General features: G+C 39.4%; 1 protein-coding gene across 2 annotated transcripts in view; it reads left to right on the forward strand.

Annotated features, from left to right (window-relative positions):
• Positions 1 to 24680, forward strand: part of DGCR2 (DiGeorge syndrome critical region gene 2) — a 45399-nt gene that overhangs the window by 7504 nt on the left and 13215 nt on the right. The window contains exons 2-5 of one of the 2 annotated variants that reach the window (XM_014894591.2): positions 12642 to 12764; positions 20967 to 21050; positions 22182 to 22401; positions 23373 to 23449. In XM_014894591.2, coding sequence (XP_014750077.1) covers positions 12642 to 12764; positions 20967 to 21050; positions 22182 to 22401; positions 23373 to 23449 — 504 coding nt within the window. The remainder of the gene's footprint in view (positions 1 to 12641; positions 12765 to 20966; positions 21051 to 22181; positions 22402 to 23372; positions 23450 to 24680) is intronic. The other variant, XM_014894593.2, reaches the window with a different exon arrangement.

Below are 24680 nucleotides of genomic sequence, written 5' to 3' on the forward strand. Positions count from 1 at the left end.
GATGAAGTTTTGTGGCACAGTACCTGACACATGGGCATAATAGATGTTGAAGAGTGCTGGCAGTACTTGATTTGTTCGAAGGTGTGGGGATGAGGAAACTACTCTCATAGGGTTACCTGGCTTTTTACAGCTGGGTTGGATCTGTATTCGCTGACTTGTGGTAGAACTGTTAAACTTAAGAGCTAGATCTGTGGAATTTCTCCTCAGGTATTTGTTTTGCTGGGGAAGAGGGAAGCACAGGATCTCAGCCAGTGTGGACAGACGTGGCTGTGGCTGACATTGGCCACGTTCCTGCCGTGTTCAGCTCCAGTGGAGCAGGGGAATGCTGCTCAAAGCATGAGCCATTTGCTCCAGTACACGGCAGCTCCTGTGCAAAGGATAAAACTGGGTTTCCATATTTGAGGTCATAATATTTCTGTGGATTGAGTTTTTGCTCTTAAGTGTTCTAGGTGCTTGCTCATCGAGTCTTGTACAAGATGTGAAGAACAAAAGCGAAGCAGGAGCAAAAGCTTTTTTTAGTGTGACCTCCATTTGAATAATGCTCAGGCACAGCTTTCCTGTCTCCCTGAATTGTTAGATTCTTGTTTGAGACCTTGAACTTTCTTAGGGCCCTGTTGAGAACGTCCATGTTAATTTGGTTTTAAAATTAAAAAATTATGTTAGTTTTTGGAGAGTGGTGTAGTTAAAAAATATCTGATTTCATAGACAGAACTTTGTCACCTGTTTGCTTCAAATACTACTGCAATTCCTCCTGTTTTAGTTCAGCAAAGTTTTTAAAGTACATACTTAGCTTTAAATTGTATATTTTCATTAGATTTGTTAGGATTGCTTGTGTGCTGAAAGTTTAAGGAATATGCTTAAATACTGCTGAATCGTGTGCTAAAAAAAAAGATGAGATAGGAACTTTTTTTGTTTTCCTGCAAAGAAGGAACATGTGTTGTCTTGCTGAAAGTAAATGGGCTTGCTAAGTAATACTGCTGAAATCTGGCAATTCCTACTTTCAGTTTAATGGTGGCTACAAATTAGCCTTGATTGCTCTGACAGTTCTTGAATTGCTGTTATCGTGTTTCATCTGGGTACTCTTGTTGAAACGTGATCTAAGGAAAATACTAATTCAGTTCATGTAAAATTTTGGATTTGAATTTTTCCTTTGAGGAAAATGAGTTTCTGTAGAGTATTTGTTAGCTTTTTGTTGGTTGGTTGGGGTTTTTTGGTAGGCTTGGGGTTTGTGTTGGTTTTGTTTATTTGTTTGGGGTTTTTGGTTGGTTTGTTTTACACCTATAGTTTATTTGGTCAAGGGGAAAACAACCTCTTCCTCTGGTGATTCTTAGTGAAACTGTTTTGTATATGAACAAATACTGATCCAGACTACTTGGTAGGATGTATTTATATTGACAATACAGGAAGAGGAGAGGAACCATCTCGTGTGCCTAGATTTTCCTGGGAGCAGTTCTGGATGGGCAGCTACCAGGTCACAGCTTTAGATATAGAAGTACTTTGAGCTGTGGTACCTAGGTAGTTGAAGGATTTGTGGTGTGTGTGGGATAATCCATCTGCCCTGACCTGCTATATGGATTGTAGGGGGAAAGCACTGTTGTTGATGGTGCCCCTCTCTGCACACAGTTGATGGCTTGCTGAGTTTATTGCTGCTGATGTTGTTCTTAATGGATTTTTTTTTTGTTGCTCCATTTCTTGGGAGAATTAGTATTTTGTGTGTGTGGCTGTATTTAAATTCTGTGTGAGGAATAGTTCTTTTTACTTAGCACTATTTCCTGTGAGCATATTTCAAAAGCAGTGGAGCTTAGTGAACCCTGGACTGCAGTGGGTTTGTCTATGTCCCTGTAGCTCCTCTGCTGTGTACCCTTGTCTGACACTGCTTTAATAAGGCCATATCTTGCCTGTGTCCCTCTGGCATGAAAAGCTGGGGGTCCTGTGGGGTCTCTTGCAAAGGTTCAGTTACCCCAGCTCACCACTTCCTCTGCTGCCAGCGGGGAAACCGCTCTCGGTGGTGACAGTGTGACACCCAGGTGTGCTGGCAGGCTGGCACCTGCTCAGCAGTGAAAGCCATGCGGGGGTTTCCTGCTCTCTGAACTTCAAGAAGGTCATTATTTCCTTCCCTTGTGCAAGCTTTGGAAAGACATATGCTGTCTTTTCCTGGTCTTGACTTTTCTCAGGCTTGCTTGAAATTGGTCAGTGAATTCGTGAGGTGTGATTGGCACTTTCACTGATCAGCTTTCTTTAGGGGAAGGGTTAAAAATTTGGTGCTGCACAGGTTTAAGTCACTTGTCACTGTTGTACTAAAACACTGAAATCCTGCCTGAGGCTATATACAAAACGCTCCAAGTCCTGAACAAAGTTGTTAGTGTGGAGAAAGAGTAGGCGTTAATTTTGAGCCATATTAGAGGCTTTTCGAGTACCAATGGCTTTGGTTTTGTTTGTACTGACTGCTCTTTGTGCCTGTGCTGTATTTTGCTTTTCCCTTCTGCCTCTTTACTTATTATCATAATATAACAGTTTCTTAGCGGGGGGGGGAGAAGTGCAAGACTGTTGCTTAGCCTGGTATTCTCACTATGAAAATAAACTGGTTTTCAGTCTGGAATGCTGCATTGCTTAATTCACAGTATTCTTTCAGCTTACTTCAAGTAGCAAGTTTTGTTTTGTCTTTGGTTTTAGCAGTGCTGGAGAATTGGGAAATACATTTTTTCTGTTTCAGTCTTAGGAATAAGTGCCCACTTTCATGAAGCTCGAAGTCTGTATTTTCTAAGTCTTAAAAAATTATAGCCAGGATTCCCATTCGAGAGGCTCTCATGTTGTTGCTTTGGCTGAATGCTGTGTCTCTTGCCTGCCTTTGCTTTCTTTTTTTTTTTAGTTATTTTGAGTTCTCTTTTCTGTCGTTCCTGGCCTTGAGTTTGCCCTCCAGACAAAGAGCAGAAAATGAGTTGCAGTGAATGACACTTGTGAGCAAGGAAAAACTGGGTCAGTTCCAAGCTCGTGCAGGGTGTAGGTATAATAGATGTGGAATCATAGGATCATTTCAGTTGGAAAAGCCCTTTGGGACTATCTAGTCCAACCATTAGCCCAGCACTGCCAAGCCTGCCAGTAAACACATCCCAGAGTGCCACATCTACCCCTCTTTTACCTACCTCTAGGGATTGTGACTCCATTTCTCTGGGCAGCCTGTTCCATGCTTGCCAACCTTCTTGGTGAAGAAATTTTTCCTGATGTCCAATCTAAACCTCCTCTGATGCAATTTAAGGCAAATTCCTCTTGTCCTGTTGCTTGTTACTTGGGAGAAGAGGCTGATCCCCACCTTGCCACCACCTGCTTCCATATGGGTGTAGAGGGTGGAAAGGTGTCCCCAGGGCCCCAGTGTCTGGAAGGTTTTTTACTGAGTGAAGAGTATACCCTCTGAACCATGAGCAGCCAGTTTATCCAGGAGAATGCTGTGGCAAGTGGTGTCAAAGATTTACTAAAATCCACCAGGTAAATGACAGCTAAAGCCTTTCCCTGGACCACCTTAGGTCACTTTGTCCTAGGAGGAGATCAGGTTAGTCAAGCAGGACCTGCCTTTCATAAACTCACGCTGGCTGAGCCCGATCACCAGCTTGTCCTGTGTGTGCCATTCGTGAAGAATGATCTGCTCCATAACCTTCTCTGGCACTGAGGTCAGGCTGACCAGCCTGCAGTTCCCCAGATCCACCTTATGACCCTTCCTATAGCAGCTGGCTGTCATACTTGCTGACTTCCAGTCAGCTGGGACCAGCTGAGTTAGCCAGGACTGCTGGTGAGCACTTGCACCAGCTCCCTCTGTATCCTTGGGTGGCTCCTGTCCCGCCCCATAGACTGTGTGTGTCTGAGTGACCATAGCAGGTCTCTTAACATCTCCCCTTGGATTATGGGGGCTTCACTCTGCTCCCTGTCCCTGTCTGGGTGTGGGCACCTGGAGAGCAAATATGAGGGAGGGAGTGAAGGAGACTGCTACCATTCCTTAATGTGCTGTAAAATCTTTTGATGGATGTTGAGGTGATCTAGCATAACTTACTATGACAGAACACTGAGTAATACTGAATGTTGATGAGTGTTATTCATTAAGGACTTACAGTTTTCAGCTGGAATGCTGTCACAGTTTTAATTACTTCATGAAACAGCATGCTGAGCTCATGCAGAAAATGCCAATGCCTCTAACACGTACTACTTATTTATTTTTGGAACTCATGCATTCTTATTAAATGGGAATATAATTTAAGCATCTCTAATTTTCAGGAGCTGGAATTAGATTTGAGAATAGGTGTGGGCTGTGTTTTGGCTATGAGCATATCACATGGCCTTTCCCCCCAGGCTCTGTGCTATTCGGTGCTGTTGTGCTTTCATACTCTCCTGCATGTAGTCAGGCCATGATGAACCAAAGCAACATGGTCTAAGGGTACTTCCTAAGCATGTTTTCAGTATTGCAGGTGGATGGCCAAACATTTTATTTTCTGTGGAATTGGACATGAAAATGAAATGCTCTGTTTTTCTCTAGCTTTTATTTCTTCTAAAGGTTTTTAATTTTAATTTTTCTATAGGCTTTTAATTTGAAGAACAGTAAATAGAACCCGCTTTGTTGAGAAACTTTAATAAACTATCTGTGAAATGGATAACTGATGGTGACACATGAGCTTCACAAATTGTTTTCTTCTCTGGAAAAAGTTGGTGTTATAGTCTGCTTTCCTCCTACTGTGACTTTGTTATGAAGTACAGTATGTATTTATTCTGCCACACTGAATGCAGCAGTGGGTGGTATAATGATAAACTCACAAATACGTAATGGACGTCAGATTCACCAAGTGACACAAAGACCTGCTGGGAAATGAATGGGTAGTGAAAACTTCTCTGAGATCTGGAGCTGAGGGAAATACCATTTATGTATGGCTTCTCCTCCCTGAGAGCAGAGCCCTTGTACGGCACTGGGGGTACCTCATACCTCTTGTTTGTTAAAAACAAGAAAATCTGTTTGCAGGCTGAGTCACAACATCCTCAGGTGCAGTTTGTAGCTTCTCTGTACCTGAGAGCTGTTGAGCAGCTGGCCTTGGCCACTGGGAGCAGAGGTGGGGCAGGACAGCCCTGCTCCTTAGGGGCTGGCAGATTTTCAGGAATTTGGTGAGAGATACACCATACCTGCTCCAGTGAACTTCACCTGTGGTCTTGGGAGACATCCAGGTTAGGAAAACTGCTTTTTAAGTACAGAGGATTACCTTAAGGACAATTTTTTCAAGTATCTGTTGAGGAATACATTATGTTTACCATCATGTTATTGTTGTGTTGGAAGTATTAAGAGTATTTTAAAGTTTATGGTACTGCAATAAATACCAGTCTAGAGCAATATTGATTGTGTTATGCTTCCTGTTGAGCATAAATATTAGATACAGAACTCTGTGTGTGTGGTTGATGGCAGTGGGTGTGGTGTTCTTCTGTTGTTTTGTTTCTGGTGCTTGTTTGCAGGCATTTGGTGAGCACTGGTGTTCAGCAGAATCTCCAGGAGTGAAGGACTTAGGGAGTTGGGCTTCTTGCTGGCAGGAACTGGGATCTGATCATATTCATGGCTCAGGTTATATAGAAACAGTGATTTAAGAAAAAAATAATTTTCAATTTTAGTAAACTTAATCCTAAATGTGTTAAAATATGAAAGGACAGTGCAACATGTAGGTACAGGTCTTAAGTAAGTAGGTTGAGTATTATAAAACATAAGAAAGACCTGTTGGACAAGTTAAAATCTGAATAAGAAGAGTTACTGGTCTAAGCACTTGTAGCTAGAGTTTTTGTTAATGCTTAATCAGCTTTTCATGACTGTAATTGCCTCTTGAAATCTGAACAGAATATTCCCTTACAGGTAATTCATCTGGTCTGGGACAATGAGTGACTTACACTGAGAAAGGAGGAAGTATTTTTGTCTTTTGTTTTCCTTTGGTCTGTAAATAAAAGTTATGCCAGAGGATCTACCATGTCCAACCTTGAGAAATGTGATCAAAATAAGCAGAGTAAGTTTGATGTGCACACAAACCTGCCATTGCTCATTAAAAGCTTACATATAAAACCAAACCATGCACTTCAAACTTAACTCTTCCAGTACATGAATTTCAGAGTAATATAACTTATAATTGAAATAACATTAAATGCTGGGTGTACATTTAATCAAATCTAAATTTCCATACAAATGAAGCTCAGCAGACAAGAATAATTAGTGTAACAAATAAAAAATGACGTTTCTTTGTGTTAAAAACTGAAATAGGTTCAAATGTATATTTGCTGTGTAAACACTAACATCTAGTGCATCTAGTAGTCTTAGCTGCTAAAAGACTATCTTAATGTATCAGACTTTACTAACTAATAACTTTTCTAACTTAATAAAGAAAAGTCCAGTAATTGCAGCCAGAAGAACCCCGACTTTCATAATCAGTGATTGTAGTCACTGAGTTTAATTTCTGTATTGAGGCACTTTGCTGAATTGAGAGTTATACTCTGTAGGCTTTAGTTTCAGCCTCTGGTTCCTCATCCATACCTCTGAATTAGTGAATTGCTGTGATATCAAGGTTTCTGTATTGCTGGAGATTTATAGGCTAGAGCTGGGAACATAGGGGAATGTTCTGTTTGTTGGGGATACATTTCTGCTTTAGGATCTAGTGCTCCTTTTTTTCCACAGGTTTCTGTATTATTAATCTTTGGTGTCTTGAAAATATAAGGTTGAAATTTAGATTTTGAGAACTTTGATGTGTTCACCTAATGCTTTAGAGTAGATGTTTATTACATGTACCTGAGATAGGACCTCCATCATTTTTATTGGATGTAACATTTATTCTAGCTGAATTTCTTATGTATCTCTGTCTTCAACTGAAGGAGGATGGAGAATCCTGCTAAAACAGCATCAAAGTTTTCTCATTTACCCAGCAGCTTATCTTTACAGGAAGTGTTTACAGGCTTGTGCCTGTTGCCTTGAGCTGCTTCCACCCCTGCTCCTTCTCTCCCCCAGTGCTGTGTGACCTGGTACAGCCTTTCGTGCCTCAGAGCTGCAACCCTGCTCCTCACTCGAGGCTTTTCTGCTGCCATGGAGGTCAAGGTCCCAACTATTTAAATGTCTTCTGTTAGAACAAATATTTAAAACTACAGACACATTAGTAGATGCTCTGTCTTTGGGGCAGACAACTATTATGATGCCTCAATTCCACATTAATTGGCACTGGATTTATACAGCTGTATTTCTGCTGAATTAGCTGGAGCATGCAATCTTTCTGGTTGCAAGGGGACAAACCAGAGCTGATATGACTTAATGTACACAGACAGTAGCTAATTTGATCTAAAGCTTGCTGTTTCAAAGCCAACTGATCCCATTTATTTAGGAAACTGAACCGGCAAGGTGAACTTGTTTTGAATCAACACTTTGTCTCATGTGTCTGTCACAGCCTTGCTTTGGTATTGAAAGCTCTGAAATGAGATGTACTGTGTTGAAAAAGTAGTTTCACATACTGGATATGGATCCTTCCTACCTTTCTTTAAAATAAAACAATTGTTTTGAATAACCATTTATCCCTTATGTCTTGCATAAAAAGGGGGAAGATTAATAAAAAATTAATTGGAGTTTAGATGTGAGCAGCAGGTGTCTTAGTCAAAATGAACCTCAAAATTCCTAAAAAATGATGCAGAAAATGCAGGTTTCAGGTAGTGTAATGCTCAGGGCAGCTCATTGACCAGTGTGTATCTGCTGCAGGAAGGATGCACTGCAGCTTCTCAGCGCTTGGGCTCCAGGAGGAAAATATTCTCAGTTACACAGAGGGAGTACATGAGGTTGTTAAACCTGGAGGGGCTTCCTGGATCATTTTTATAGTGGCCAAAATCCGTTTGTTTTGTGAAACACACGAAGCTGGTTGGAAATTAGAGGGAGCATGTGTGTTTTATTCATCTGTCATGAAGTCCTCCCTGTGGATAAAGCTTCTTGTAAACACGCATTTTTTTTGTGAGTACTTAGCAGAAAATCAGGAAATTATCCTGTTGTAAAGAAAATTCTAAAAGCACGTTGACCGCTGTGTTGAAATACACGATGAGTTCTGTGAAACACCTGGCATTCAACATGGGCAAAATCTTCAGAACAAAAGCTCTCTGTGAGCATGTAAGCAACCACCTTGAAAGATGAGGGTTTTCCTGTAACAGTTTCTCTGTTAGTCAGAAATCTTGTTGGTTTTGCTGCTGGCTAACTTAGAAAAATATGTCACAGCTAAAGCAGATGAAGGCCTCTTGTTCTCTTGTTTGTATGACACTGTTTAAATTGATTTATAATCTTGTCATTCCTGGTTTGATGAAGTAAATTTCCAACTGTTTTATAAATTTTCTTTTAAATTTTTAATTACTTGTCCACAGCCAACCTTGGTAAGACTTCTTTCAGATGAGTGACAGGTGGACAGGTTATATTATCTAATAACGTGACCCAGCAAGTTGGTATTGGGTTTTTTTGGCCTTCACTTTACAGTAAATTTTATCTTGGGTTGTGTATTTAGCTTGTAGAATTGATGGTCTGAATCTGATTTCGATTTGTCTGTTCTTTTTATATCAAGTTAAGGAATTTCTTCTTTTCTGTATCCAATTTGTTGTAGAGAAACAGCTGAAGTGTTACCAGAGAACACATTGTTGTTAGTATTAGTATTTCTGACACACATTTGTTCAGGTACAGGTGTGCTGTTGAACGAGCAGGTTTCTTGGGGTCTAGAAAATAAGATCAGTGTCATCATGAAAGCATAGAACCAGCAGTCAGGACAGCTGGCTTCCCACAGGTTCATCTTGTCTGTAGCCTTTGGCAAACTCTTGAATTTTTCTGTACTTCTTTGTGATTGTGGCAGGAGGATGCACTGCTTGGTAAGATTGCTGAGGGTTAATGTTACAGAAGTGCTTTGAGATAGTGAAATGAAGAGACTGTCATGACACCTCACTGCTTCAAGAGTTTTCATGTTCTCACACTGCCTGAACTTTGTGATGTTTTGTAAGTTTATACTATGTATAGTGCAAAAACTACAATTGCTGCTATTTTCAGTGTTTTAGTTGTCTCCTTTCTTCCCAGCAAATGCCAGATGAATTTAATTGCTCTGCAACAAGATTTCAGTGTATGAAATTTCATCCTGTAGCATAGCAAAGACTGTATCTGATCCTTAAAAGAAAAAGAAGCCTTTTATGTTAGAATTGCACATGTGAATCATAATAGTGCTGATGTCACTCATCACATCATACATGAGCACTGGGGGAGGTTGCATTTCCACATTTTCACTTCCAGGCAATTGTTGATGCCCTTGGCTTAATGTTGTGCTTCTGCTCCAGCAACTGCTTGCTCTTAGCTGAACTTGTGCCATTACGTGTTTAGTAATGATTTTGAAAACATTAAATGTTTCTGCATTAAACAGCTGGTGGAAAGTATGATTTTAGTGCTGTGAGGATCTGATAGTTTAAGGCACTTTGTTCATCTTTTCTTGATGTGAGTTACCATCAATAGCTGTGAGGGATATCTGGCTTTAAAGACAGAAATGGACTGATTTTTTTGAAATCTTTGCTATTCTTCAAAAGAACTGAAAATACATGGGTGAAGAAACAGTTTTTATTTACCACACTCCTGGAAAGTAGAAAGTCTGACCATGTGTTGAGTAATGACTTGCATTCCAGGAAAGATGGATGGTCACGTAATGCTGTACTGTTCAGTACTGCTCATACATCTTCCTGCCTCTTGTCCTGCTGCTGGCAGTGTGACTTGCCTTTTCTGTGGTAGAGATGGACTTGAGATGTTTTCATTTATCTGCTGTTTTAACTTAAAAATAGGCTACTGATGTGAAATGCTTCACAGGGTTCTGGAGAGCATCACATACACCCTGTGCATCCTTGCCTCTCCCAGGTATCTCTTTTCCTGAGCTCAGTATCTTACTTTTTTATAGCTTTGTTATAGACTTTCATCTATTTTTATGTCTGTGTCTTACCACTGATGGCTCAGGAGGCCTTATTGACAGAGATTTTAATTTCACAGTATTTCTTTGTGTCACATTTCCCCCTCTGCAACAGAATTACGTAGCAGTTCATGTTCCCTGGTCTGAAATAATTAGTGCATCTGACAGCGTGATCTCCATTGGGAACAATGGTACAGCTGGTCTGAAAGGTGTTTTAATAGAAATGTTTTGTACTCTTCCATGTATCCACATTCTTCAGAGAGGAGTGTCTCTAACACAGGAAGTAATGACATTACAGCATGTAGCTGGTATTTTTTTAATTCCCATAATACTGAGATGGAGTCATCCTTTTATCTGAGCCAGTCGTATGTAATTGTACATAAAATAGTAATAGCATGTATGGAATTGCAGCTCGACAAAAGTATTCTGTTTTTCCCATGTGCAGCTTGGCATTCCTGGTGGATGCTGCCTGTGAAGCCAGAAGGCTGCAGAATAACTTTGTTCACAGGGTATATGTGTGAATTCCATTGAAATTAAGCAGTAAAAGAAAAAATCAAGTTTATTTTAAAGTATTGAATTTTGCTGCAATTACAGGTGGATGCAGTGGAAACCTGGAGCTGAGAACAGTCTTTGATGTGTTAAAAGATCTACCACAGGCACTGCTGTAAATTCTGTACTTGAAACTGTAGTAGCAAGACTTTCTAAGGAACCTCCCACTGTGTCCTGACCTTGTGCAGAAGTGGAAAAAGAAGCTGCAGTGATTTACCAAGTGATGCTTTTCTGTGGACTTGAAATCTGAATGCTTTTAATTTCAGCTTGAGGTTTTGTATTTGTTTGATTTGGTGGTTTGTGTGTTGTTGGGTTTTTTCCTGTAAGTTAGAATGAGATTTAATTAACTCATAGAGATGAGATTTGAAATTATTTAGCTTAAAGATAGTTTTAAATTTTCTCTCTTGCTTTATTGGGCAAGTGAAGCTTTTCCTCCATTTTTTACACCCCCCCAACCATTTTATTCCCCTTTCCCTCTTCAGGCTAAATAAATTATTTCAATATTTTTTCTGAGGGAGAAGTCATTATGACTGGTAATTCTATTTCTTTTTTCCATTTCCCCTGTGCTGTTGGCTGTTTGGGCCGAGTAAAGCTCTAAATGGGTGAGAACACTCTTGTGGTGCTGTCAGGTCTATTGTTGCCTCCCTCAGTAGTCTGGCAGGTCCGTGTGAGTTCCTAGCATCTTGTGACCTGAATGTTTGCTCTGAGTAGGTGGTTGCTAAGAGGATGTGCCTGCTTTTATTCTTCTAGAAGAGCAGGTCTGTGCTTTATAGAGGAACCAGTAGTAGGACTGGATTTTAGTCTAACATCAAATTAGAAGCCTGTTATCAATATGTTTTACCAATTACTAGGTGTGTGTGTACAGCTTTTATTGAGAGTGCCTGATGACTGGGTTTATTACACCCAGTCACATTGTTTGAAACCTTAAATGTGACCTCTGTCTTGATTTAGCTTAGACGTGTTTCAAGAAGTAACAACTGCAATTACAGTCTGCTCTTACGTTGTAAACTCTGGATGAGAGAATGCATAGCTGTATTTTAAATTCTCTTTTAGTGATTTCCTTCTGTAAGACAGTTGCCTACTGGATCCATTCAAAATCAGTATATTTTACATATAAACATTTTTTTTTCTGTTTAAAAGTGTGCTCATTCTCTAGACATATTACCTGGGATTAGTGCAACTCACTGAGAGGAAAATGTGCTAAATTGCTCAAAAACAGTGGTTTGAAAATTGACAACCACCGTCTAGAAAAAAGATGGACAAGATGGTCAGGTGCAAAAGTTGAGCCTTTGGATGGTGTTGGCACTGGCAGACTGACTGTGAACAAGCTTATAATTGTTCACTTGTGTAGACAGACCTGTTTCTTCCCTGCAAAATGTTTTGAGGGACATAAAACGAAGCTGAGTTATTAGGTTCTGGCATTTGATAGATGAAATAAAAAAAACCCAGGTTTTGAAAAAGTTATACTTTTTATAATGCTAATTAGGTGTGACAGTGTAGTGATGGTAAGTAGGCAGTGAACTCACAAGCAGGAGCTAAATGTTTGCAGATAGTGACAGTTTCTAGTAAAGGATATGTTCACATGGAGAAATTCTGCAAAAGAGCTGAAGCTAGAAAGTGAAAACATGTTCATGGATATAGATACTGTTTTACAAGTAGTTCTGTGAAATGTCCCTAAGTCAGACAGGACATTTGTGCAAGTCTAGTGGGTTCTGGCATGCACAGTGATTAGAATGGAAATAGGATTCTGAGGCTGTTACATAATGCAATACTTAACATTGAAACATATTTTTGTTGAACTTGAGCTCTGAGGAAATTGAACAAGCACTCCTCAATGCCCCACAAGAAGCAAATGGGTAAAGCCGTGGTAATAGCTGCTCACAGGCTATCTTTGTCAGGGAGGTTTTACGAGGGATGTCTTGAGGGAATTATTTCCCATCCCCTCCTGTCTGTTAAAACCACAAACATGCAGTTTAGGACGTGAAGTGATCTGAACTGAAGGAGTTTAACAGGCTGAGTTAAACAGAGATTTTGTCTGTTACCACTTCAGAGATCCATTACATGCCAGATGATTAATATATGTATAAATCTGCACGAGTAAACACCATTTCAAACAAAGCACGTTTTTGCCTCGTTTCGCAGAGCTCCACTGCATCCCAGGGCAGTTTGCGTGTCGGAGTGGAAGCATTCAGTGCATCCCTTCCAACTGGCAGTGTGATGGGTGGCCCACCTGCGAGGACGAGAGTGATGAAGTCGACTGTCCAGGTAAGTGCATCTAGGAGAGTGCTCAGCCCCGTGCCAGCTTACTTTGCAGCAGTACTCTGACTCTTGCAGGTTGTTTTTTGCTTGTCTGAATTATCCTTCCATTCTTACGGTCAGAGCAGGTATCCTGAAGATGAGGAGAGTTTGTGGTCTAAAAAGAGACTTTCCTGACAAGGGAAAAATGTTGCAATTAAACTGAAATGACACATAAGCCTGTGGTTAAATTTGGAATTACTGATTTGGTTGTATATCACTCAGACGATGCTGGATGACATTGCTGGACTCGGGTAGAGAGCTTGTTTCATTGCTTGCAGTTCTGATTATGCTTCTTGTGCTTTGTTCTGCCAGACAGGCTAGTGTATTTGCACTTCATAAGCTCCTTGACCATATGCTTTGAAGAGCCTGTCAGCAGCAGTGGCTCTCTGTTAAAGCTGCTGGATATTGAGCTGTGCTTAAAAACAAGCAAACAAATACTGGGACTGTACAATCACTGTTTTGAACATTTTCAGTTGTTCTTGAAAAACAGGCTAATACATCTCTTTCTGTGTATCTTTAAAGTGATGTGACCTGTAATTTTTTTCCTGTTAAGAACAATGAGACAGGTATCTGAAAGCATGAACTCAGCTGTGGCACAATTCAAAACTTTTTTATGTTTACAGCGTGACTAAATTACATTCAAAAACTGTTTTAAGAAGTTCTTTGCCAGTGAACTACTTAATTTTCTTGGCAGAGAATCACATGAACTCTGTGGCATTGCCATAACAGCATTCAGTCTGTCATCATTCTGAGTTCTCAGCTATTTTAGAGAAGTGCTACAAAATTGTGATATTGATGTTTTACAGCAACAAACTCTTTTAAATATTCATAATATCTAAAGGAATTAAAGAAATAAATCTAACACTCAAACTTTGAAATTTTGCTAGAGTTAGCCATCTCCCCAGTGTGTACTATAGACAAATAATTAAAAGAATATCAGTGCTCTTTTAAGAAAACTTTTTTGTTAGCTTGTGTGTGAATGTGCAGTAAAGGGGAAAAACAATCGGTAGTTTCTTCTGTCACTGAAAATGAAACTGTGCCATTGATAGTCTATTTAAAGATATTCTTTACAACGTGGATGTCCTAAAGAAAGCTGCTTTTATAGCTGTGTTGTTATTCTTCCTTTTTAGCTAACTTTGGCCAAATGTGAAAAAGCTATGGACCTAATAAAATTCTGGAATATAATGGAATTCAGTGGCTAGGGGTAGGCAGAGTCATGTTAATGTTTGGATTTACTCAGAAAACACTGAAGACTTGGCTTGTGGGAATATTTGAACTTTCACATTAGTAGAAAATTATTTTTATCTTCTCCTGTTCCTAATGTATTAGTCAGCAACTTAAGATGTTGCCTGGAGTATGCACTAGGGTGGTGTTGACTAAGGAATGGAGTTCCAAAGAATGTTTGGTATATGGATAGGAGGAGGATTCTATGGAAGTAACATTTCTCAATACATAAATTATGGTGTTGTATTTGGGGTATAGATCTCACTGGACTGTCTAGCCTGACATGGTGAGAAGAACTTGAAATTTAAAGAAATGAAATGTGAGACAGACTTGATTCACCACCATGTCTGTGTGCATGAAGAGAAGAATAACATCTGTAAATACTAGAGGGGAAAATGCTGGACAGCAGAGAGAAAGAAAGTATTTCACTTGATGAGAGGAGTAATTAGATAAGTAATTGGTAAAAAGGCTGTGCTCAGTAAAACAGCCAGAAAGCAGGTGTGGTGTTTGTGAAAGAACTGAGGTATTTGCACAGTAATGCGAGGAGTGCAGCCAGCAAACCAGAGGAACAAGAACTACTGGTGTAGGATGTAAAAACTATTACACCTGTAACAAAAAAACTTGGTGGGATTGCATTGTGACCTGCAATGGGTGTTGAAGGGCAGGTGTTATTCAGAGCTGTCAAGAATAAGGAGAGGTTGGTGTGCATGGGAATGCTGTGCTGGAGCATAAAGAGGAGTAGCATCAATGAAAGTGAACCTGAGGGCAGAATCAGTTTGGAAGAGCACAGTGTGCTTGTGCTGAGGAAAGCAGCACATGCATGACACAGGAGAGACTGTCTTGGGACATTGGTTTGGGAGCTAATGCTACTAATAATAGTAACATAGTCTTACTCAGGAGTGGCAACTTTCTTCTTTGGCCACTGAATTAACAAGAAATGATGCAGCTTTAAATTTAGAAACTACCTGTGGATTAGATGAGTTGTTTGATGATTCAGCTAAATTTAATACTTTAATTAAAAAGTTCTTCCCTTCAATAAAGGTAGGCTGAACACTAAAAGAGCTAGTTAGTGAAGCCACCTGGACCAGTGAAACTTGGAGAATTACAATATCTTTAAATTAAAAGGCCTGAAATCTCTCTGAAGCGTGAAAAGAAAGCGTTCAGGAAAGGGTCCTGAATCTAGTGGGAAGCTTGTTAATCTTCAGCTTTTGAGCCACTAATGGCACACTTCAAGCAACTTTAAGCAACTTGGAAGAGATCAATGGCAGTGAATTAGGGTTTTGTGGAGGTGTTAAAATTGTGTTTCAATGACTACTTAGTCATGTTGGTGTTTTGAAAGGTTTATTACAAAGCCATTGTAAGTTGTTTGCCACTGTTGGTTCACCTTTTTTAGGCCTAATTTCATTTGTGTTGGTAACAAAGGTCCAGTTAAAAGAAGAGGATCCATAATTAATGAATTAGTTTGGCAATCATGTATTGGCTGAAGTACAAGAAACATTCCAAATTGTAAGACTTTTTGTTTGAATTTCTTCTGGCATTTTTTTCAGAACAAATTTAACTAAGACATTTAATTCATTGACAATCTGAATAAGTGTGTGAGACGCCTATTTTTTGCTATATTTCTCTGAAGATTGTTATGATAGCTGTTTTTATTACTACTGTCTCTTATCACAAGTCCCAAATTTGCCATGTGTTCCCCCTGCCCTTCCCACTAGGCACCCATGTGTCAGTGGAATCTGCAGCAGTGATTACCCTCAGTTCATCTCTGTGATAGACTAAAGCCAGTGGCTGCTTGCTCTTGTGAGCAATGCTAAAAATTGCTGGGAGGGTTTATTATGTAGCATGTGCCTGTGACTCGCTTCTCCTTAAGCACTGGAGCTTTAAGAAATTTGTGGACTCTTCCATGTCAACAGTAATTGATCCTAAAAATAGTTTATCCCAAAGTGGTGTATTCCATGAAATAGTAGAAACAGACATTAATATCTTAAACAAGGACTTTTACAAATGGGAGTTTATTATTTCTAATCACGTTCTCTCATGTTTCTACACAAGCAGTCAAAGTAGAAACATAACTTTTTCACCTTTTATAAAAGTTCTGTATTTAAACCTGTAAGAGGGAAGGGATCTGCAGTTTACCTTTTACTGCTTATTGGATTTCCAGCTTTGCTCCTACCAGAATATCAGATCAGCTTCTGCAGATATCCTACTTTCTTTGCAGGCCTTCTGGTGTAACTCATTTTCAGAAGTCCAAGCAGAGCAGGGTTTAGTATATCTCTGGCTGCAGAGCTCCCAAACTGCAGGCTTGATGGTTTTTTCTCTTGCCTATGAATGAAAAGAGATGTGTTAAATTTCAGTGCCCTTCATAAATCCTGTCCATGTCAGTTTTACATCTTTCTCTTCTGATGAAGCAGCAGCTGCAGCAGCCTGTTTTGAAGTGATCAGAAACACCTCTGTTTTGTTTCACCAAGGATATTTTGTATGGTTGAAGTGACTCTTGACATTTGTGTGCTTTTTAGTACAGCTCCTTTTTAACAGCTCGGTATTAATGATAAAAACCTCTGAGCACTTCCACACTTTCCCTGAGCCCTTGCCGAACTCTTATTTTTTTTTTTTATTTACCCTACCTTGTGTTGTTTAAATTATAAGCTGTTTTCTGCCAGTCCATTACCTTGAATAGCACTCAGCACAGCAGGATGCTGTTCTTGCTTGCCGTTGATGTCCTAGCACAATACAGTTGATAATACACAGCATGGAGCTGCTTGATCTGGGAAGAATCACTCCTCTCTAGGAGCTTCTGAACTATATTTCCAAATACCAAGGCACAAAACTGGACTGAATCTTGAAGTTCTCTCACCTCTCAAATTACCAGATGGAATTAGAAGCTTCTGGTAGGTAATACGGTGGACAGAAAATTTGAAGCTTAGGGGATGAGGCAGCTTTTGTGTAAATTTTGAGAATCTGTGTTTAAACAGGAGCAACTCAAATCTTGGCACTAATAAGATATGGTTGCTTCACAAGCAGTTTAATTCTGACATCATTTGACATAATACATTTATGCTTATGAAGGGTTTTGCTTGAGTGACTTGACATCTGTGACACAAACATTTTCCAAAAGGTAGAAGGAGCCATCAGCATGGCAAACTTTCATTCTGAATTCTTAGCTTCAAGTTTTAAACAACTGAAAATAGCCACAGAATCACCACTGTTGGACAATTTTCTCTTGATGTATAGCCCTATACTTAGGCTATAATTGTGCTGGAGTGAATTAGATAGCAACTGTAAATTGGAAGGAGCTGGGTGAATACTAATCATGACTCGATCCATTGGGAGACAGATTGGAGGATGCTCGTGTTCACCACACTAATATTCAAAGGGTGAAAAAAATAGTGCCCCATGAGTTTTTCCTTGAACCCATTTTTTTCATTTTCTGCACCAACTAGCCAGCAAATGACATTTCTGGAGTAATTATATAAAGTCAAAGAAACAGATCTGTATCTGTCTTGGCTAATAAAAATACCACTGTTGCTGTTATTGCTTGTGGTTTTAGTATTTAGAAGAATAAAGATCTTGGAAAATAACTGATCTTCCAAAAATTCATCACTTTCAGGATATGAAATGTGCGTGTAAGCACTGAAAATGATGGCCTTTTCTTTGTGAAACACTCGAACATGGTTAGGTTCTGATCTTCTGAGTTAAGTTGTTATCTAAAGATGAGTCCATGGCACTCTTAATTTATTTTTAAAGATAAAATTATTTGTAAAAAGGAAGTAGGAACCGCAAAGTACATGGAAAATTTTTCCGCAGAGTATTGTAAAAGTAAAATAGAAAACCATTCCAATTACACCTTTGCCACCGGAATCTGCAACAGCTTTTCATGGCAGTCAAGTGACTTAGAGGCTTGTTAGCATCTCTTTACTGCCCTTGAAAAACTTTTCATTTCTTTTCTTGGGGGAGAGATATTCAGGTCAAATAGAAGCAATTTAATATTTGAAGAGCACCAGTTTATTAAGCAGCTGACAGAGTTGGGCTTGAAGAAGTGACTTGTAGCTGTTTTGTGGCACTTCAGTCCTGGTTTCAGCAGCGAATCTGCTGACAAGGGCAGATGCTGAGGAAGGAGCGAGTTCCCCTTCCTGGGTGCAGACTGATGGAGCTCTTTGTGTGGGATCTGTGTAGCTATTTTTCAAAGCATTTGGCATAAATTCTGTTCATTTAGGATGTTAGCCTGCATAACCCTTCCTTAACCTTGCATGTTAAAACCTGTGAACTTTTGTTTTATTCCTGGGGGAGATAAATTGTTAAGTCCTTGTGGGCGTTGTTTAGCTGTGGAGGGTCAGCCATATGGTGCTGCATCTGCTCTCACTTCTGAAAGGGAGCTGATTTTTCATGTGTTTGGTTCTGACTGGTTCTTTGGGTTTAGCTGTTACCATTTAATGCCATGGGAAAATAGAGCTCCCCGTGCTGAGCTCAGTAGAATTTAATAAAGCATTCTACATTAGTTAATGTTATTTTTAAAGTCTTGCTATAATTGAAGATTTGCTTTTTTAGTGTCTCAGTATCACTCTGAAAACCATAGTGTAAATAGTGCTACTGAACCATTAAGATTAAAAACAGATTCTAAAACTAAAAATAGATTAGCCTTTAAAGTAATAAAAATCAGTAGTCTTCACTGTCAAATTATTTTACCATTTTGTTTCCTTTGATATGTACACTGTCTGAATTTCTTGGCACTGACTTCTTGCCTGTGATAGATAGCATATTCTAATAGTGAACACTAGAATTGCTGCTTTATTCCTGTAAGGCCACGTGAGTGTATTATTCACAGCCATTCCTTAATGGGTGATCTCTGTAGACATGTAATTCCTAGGATAACGTGATAATTAAATAGCCCTTGCTTATCCCATTAACCCAGGGCAAACTCAGTATGCTAGAGCCAGATGGATGCAAAGCGACTGTGCTGTTCCTGGGCTCTGGCTAGAGATTGGTTTCTTTGCTCATTAGTGCCTCATTTGTTCCAAGGAGTTCACTGTTTGATGTAGGGTCTTGTGGAGGTGTTCCCCTCAGGTAGTGCACTGAACACCCTGCAGCTTGGGGTTTAAATTACCATGAAAGTGCTGTGGACTCTTGCTTTCCAAAGATAGTCTGAAAAGAGAAAGTTTTATTGACGTGGTTTCATATATATTTCAAATAGATGTCAGTAAACCTGTTGAAGAAGACTGTGTAGCATCTCTTTATTTGGGATCATGACTTAGTTTGTTTGGTTTAGTGAGACTAAATGGGACTAATCAGCTTTAAAGGAAAATAAGCAGATTTTAATATAGAAATGAATATCTACATAGCTCTGTGCTGGTTAAACCCTATTTACCTTCAATAACATCTAGTAGCATAAAGTAACATACAAGCAGATATTTAGAATGCTTATATTCTTGGGTTTTAAATTTTTTTCTTTTTTAAAGGTTAATCCCTTGTTTTCACATTAATCTTTCTCGGTGCTCATTTCCATCTTACTCTAAGGTTTCTCCCAGCCACCATGACAGCCTTGCTGCTTGGGGACCTGCTAGTTTTGCTGGCTGTGGCCCACCCTGCAGTGCCTCCAGCTGAGCTGGGTGTTCCTTATTAACATCTTACACCGTGTTCTGCCTAAGTCATTGAATCCAGTTGTCCTGTACACCTGTTAGCCATGACACTGAGATGAGGGGGGTGTTTGGGGTGACTGTGTGATGCTTATATTTTTAAATCGTCTGTTCTGTTGGTGTTGAATATTAAATTTTGCAACTTTAAGACGGTTCTAGGAATGAAGGAGGGGAAAGAAGAAATGCAGAGTTTGTTATCAGAGACTGCACTGGCTCCCCTGCATTTTTGCTTACAGACTGTCGTTTGTGGTAAACAGCAAGAGAGCTCTCTTTTGCTGTTGGTTAGTTTTTTGGCTAGCTGAGGCAGAGAAGCCTCCTGGATTGTTTTTTTTTTATTTTTTCCTTTTTCTTTTTTCCTGAAACTGTTTGAACCTGTTATGGACTGAAAACCCAGAAGAGCACTGGCAGCTCACACCTGTGGCCCACCAGGCCTGGCCTGGGTGGCAGCATCACCCAGCACAAAAAAAACTAAAACCAGATTAAATAAACCAGACAGCCCACGAAAAAACTTTTCTAAATCTGTCGTCTCTTCAAAACGGCAAAAAGTTTTGCTGTTTAATATTGTTCATTTTTATGCTAAAAAGTGTGTTACCTGTTAAATAAACAGTTTTTCTTTTTTCCACTTCTCCCAAAAATTTTTTTTTTCCCCAAGCCGACTGGGGGAGGGACTACTTCAATATTTTCTTTTTTTTCCTAAAAAAACCTCATTCAAATGTTTCCTCCCAGATTTGTCCTAAATTAGGACAGGGGGTATGGGGGTTTATTTCAGAAGCTATCAACTAACTTTTCCTTTAGAAACTTGAGAGCGAATAAAAAAGCCTTGTTCTTCTGGCTGAAGATGGGTCTCCTTTCCTGGTTTTAATTACATCCTACATCTCAGAGCATGTGTTGGAAAATGTATTGGAGGAGTTGTCTTATGTCCTTGAAACACAGCTGAGGAGCAAAGCAGCTGGGGAGTGGGTAGTTCTGTAAACAGGAACAGATACAATGTGCTGGGGATGATGCATTTACTGCAGCAGTTGAAATGATGAGCAGCAAGTCCTGTGTACAATTGCAGGCTGGTGAGAATCTGCCAAAATACTTAGTTTACCCTGCACGTCTCCTGTAATGGCTTGTTGGTTCTTTTCATTTGAAGGTATTTCAGTTACCTGCTGAGTAAAACGGCCAAGCTGTTACTGCAGGGACCTGCCATCTTTGCTTACCTGACTCATGTATCACATATGTCTTGAATTAAAACCCACAGAAAGCTTAATAAAATGAAAAGTGCTTTTGCTTGCATCTTTCACCAGTACTAACTATTCCTCCTGGTCGCCAGGCTTGACAGGGGACCAGCGAACTTACCATGGGGACACCACGCGCTTCCACACGGTCAACGTGGCACAGCCCGTCCGCTTCAGCAGTAAGTTGCAGACTGGGAAATCTGGGCCATCTTTCTGATAATTAATTTACAAATTCAGGCTATTTTAAAATGAAAAAGTAATAGCTTTTTGACCAAACTTCGTCATGCCATGCTATTTCAGGTGTTTGTGCATTTCTTTTATATATATCCTGCGTAGTTTATATAGCAGACCAGTACATGTAAAGAATGCTATGTCCCTGTTAATCCTTTTTTTGTGAAACCAGAGTTGCAGTTTTCTGTTACAATTCATTGCAGTTACAGAAAACAGAATAAAGAGGCTTGAGAACAGAGCTGTGAATTGCAATGAACAGAGAACAGTTTCTGAATTTTAAGTTTCTTAGGTAATGCGGAATGAATAGTGCAGATGCAGGTGCGAAAATCATATTTCACGCCTGTTTTAAATGTCATCCTCCTGTCCTCCGATTCTTTCTGTTAGTCACCCATCACTTCTAAGAACCTCAGTCAAAAGCCCCTGGGCCTGTTTTGTCCAGAAATGCCTCAAGGGTTTTGTTTCAGGTTCCCTCAGTTGAGTTAATTGAGAGAAGGCAGAGACAGCAGTTCACACCATCACTTTCTTACTTCCTAAAGATATGCTTTACAGTGATGTTTTTTCCAAAGCAACCAAGAATTTCCCTGGAACTCCTATTGTGTTTAATGATTGACTCCGGGAGCAGGATTATATGAATACTATTGAGACTGTAATAGTAGGTTGAAAACTTCACAGCAAGTTGGATGCATTGCTAATCACCTAATAGAAAGACACAGTTATTAAATTGGCCACCTCCAGGGTTTTTGCGCTGTTTGTTTTTGCTTGGATTGATCCAATTTATTTGTTTCATAAAGATATGCAGGGAAATGTGTTCCACAGTAGATGGTCAGTCTTAATTAAAGATTTTGAAGGCTGTGACAATTTGATGGAGCTTTACTAGGAGCTTCATCTTTTTAAAAACATGTGAAAAAAATCAGAAACTGTGATAAAGTAATTCTTCAGGGATCTGTAATGTGTGCACCTCCTCCTGCAAAGGTGAAGTGTGCACACTATTATGTGTACATGTCCCAGTGATTATTGAGTAGGATGCTTTATCTTAAAGATCCTAATTTGGGGGGAATGGTTTCCCTTCTATTCTTCATGTTTCCTAGGAAAGTGCCCAACAGGATGGCACCACTATGAGGGCACAGCCAGCTGTTACAGGGTGTATTTAAATGGGGAGAACTACTGGGACGCTGTGCAGACATGTCAGCGGGTGAACGGATCCCTGGCCACCTTCACTGCCGACCAGGAGCTGAGGTTCATCCTGGCACAGGAGTGGGACTTGGAAGAAAAAGCATTTGTAAGGAAGGACCAGCGTAGGTGAGTAGGAGGAGAAGGACAAAGATCTCATGTTAGAGAGAATGGTTTCTGTGTGGTACAAATGCTGGTGATTCAGTTTGTGTAGAAAATCTAGTGGTCAAATTTACATCAGGTGAATAACCCAGTATGAACGTGCTGCTTGGCTCTTTGGCAGTGCCCCATCTGCAGTTTATGTTTTAATTAATATTAGCAGATGATTCAGCAGAGCCTTCTTATCAGCAGAGTCTTCTTATCTTCAGGTTGTCTTAGCAATGTACAGGTGAACTTGAACTGCATCAGGGAAGATGGATGTAACAATGACTGCTGCTGCACTGCTTTGTATAGAAATAATTATTTAAATTTTTCAACAAGATTTTGATTTCCATGAAGTACCCGTAGCTCTAACAAAGAGCAGCTTTGAGATAGGAATGAAGTAAAAAGGCATTTTGAGTTGCAACTACCATGTTTGGGTGGCTTTAGATATCTCATTCTGTTAGTTCACAACAAACAATTCCTTCTTTTTCTGCATGTGGGTTTTTTGTCACTCCTGGGCTGCCATGACAGATCACCAGGAGTGTCTGAGTAATGGTGTATTTGTATCTCTGGAGAGTTAAATGGTTTGATCCAGAACAGTCTGACCTGAGTTGTTTCTGCTCAAAAATACTTGACTTCTGGATGCTGCTGTGTGATTTTTGAGATACTGGAGTGCTGCCACGACAACAGAATAAGGTACTGCTTATGAGTAGAAATAGTCAGTTATAATTTATAAACCTAGAAAACTACTAAGTATTTTATCAAATATTTTCCTTTGTTCCTCAGCAGTGGTCTCTCTACATTGCCAATGTGTGGACCAAAAAGATAAGGAAAAAAGTAATCAGAATATTTTGAAAATTAACTTTTACGTATGAAGACATTATAAGGTTCCATGTAATTTAATTTGTTACTGTGGTTTTGGCCTATATCTTTAGAATGTAACTTAATTTGTTTTGCAGGTTCTGGGTGGGATATCAGTATGTGATCACCAATCGAAATCACTCTCTGGAAGGTCACTGGGAAGTAGCTTATAAAGGTGGGTCACTCAAATTACTGCTTAGTTCAGTGCCCATGGAAACTATTAAAGCACGAATATCATTTGAAAGAACAACATGACTTCTTTCACTGATAGTGTTCAAAAAGTACAGGTGAACTGCTTGGCTTTACAGGGTAGTAGTGGAAGAGTTTAATACTCAACACATATCTTATTTTAAAGTTTAAGAAGTTTTATGGGTTTTCACACTGGCATGGAAAGAACATGTGCCAGTTTATTTGGGCTTTCCCCTTGATTAAAATGAGAGAAAGCAAACTACTCTGTAATTTCTCTTCTTTGGTGAATGTTTAGATGAACTGCTGATCCCTGGTTCTGGTATTTGCAAACTGGTGAAGCATGTTTGGAGGTTTTAGCTTTTTTAAAATTGATAGAATTTTATATACTAAAACAACACACTAGAATTTTGCAGAATTTACACAGATTTTTTCTTTTTAAAGAATTTCAGGTAGTTTACTTAAACCATGTCAGAATTTGCATAATCCTACAAATATATCTCATTTTATATGAAAAACTGAACATTAATTTGATGGGCATCACTGGCTAAACCTTTCATTTGCAAAACAAACAGCTCCCTCTGGTGAAAATGCAAAGTTATGTTTCTACACTTTTTATTTTTAGCTGATTCAGTCGAGGGATTAGTTGAAGTCATAATAGGAACTCTTACATGGACAGTTGCCTGTCTAATTCCTGTACTGGTTCAGGTGATGGAAAATTTATAACAAAGGTGTTGTTTTTAAGCATCAGCATTGTGGATTCCAGTGCAGCATTTGAAAACAAATCCGGAGAGTTATTTTCTCATGCGTAGTTTTCAATATCCGTGGAAAATGTAGAAGGAAAACTTTCCTTTAGGTACAGACATGTAATTATGATCAGAATTTTCAAACAGTTGGGTCTTGAAAAATACTTCCTTTGACACATGAATACAAAGATTCTCCTTAAAAGGACCTTTCTCAGCTCTTTGACGGCTGCCTGCACTGCCATCTGCTGACAGAATGGCCACAACAGAGAGGCATGAATTACAGAAAAATCATCATAACTTTTTAATTAGTTTTATTTAATTTGATGTATTATATGAATTTAAGCACTCTCAATACCATACAATCTTCTGTTTTCAAGCTTTGTATTTAATAAAGAGATGCCTCCACGAAATACAGTACATAGTAACATCCAGTAGTTTGTGAAAAACTTTTCTTAGGCTTGTATTGAGGCAGAC

Source organism: Sturnus vulgaris, chromosome 19 (genome assembly GCF_052056855.1).
Source record: "Sturnus vulgaris isolate bStuVul1 chromosome 19, bStuVul1.hap1, whole genome shotgun sequence".
NCBI lineage: Eukaryota > Metazoa > Chordata > Aves > Passeriformes > Sturnidae > Sturnus > Sturnus vulgaris.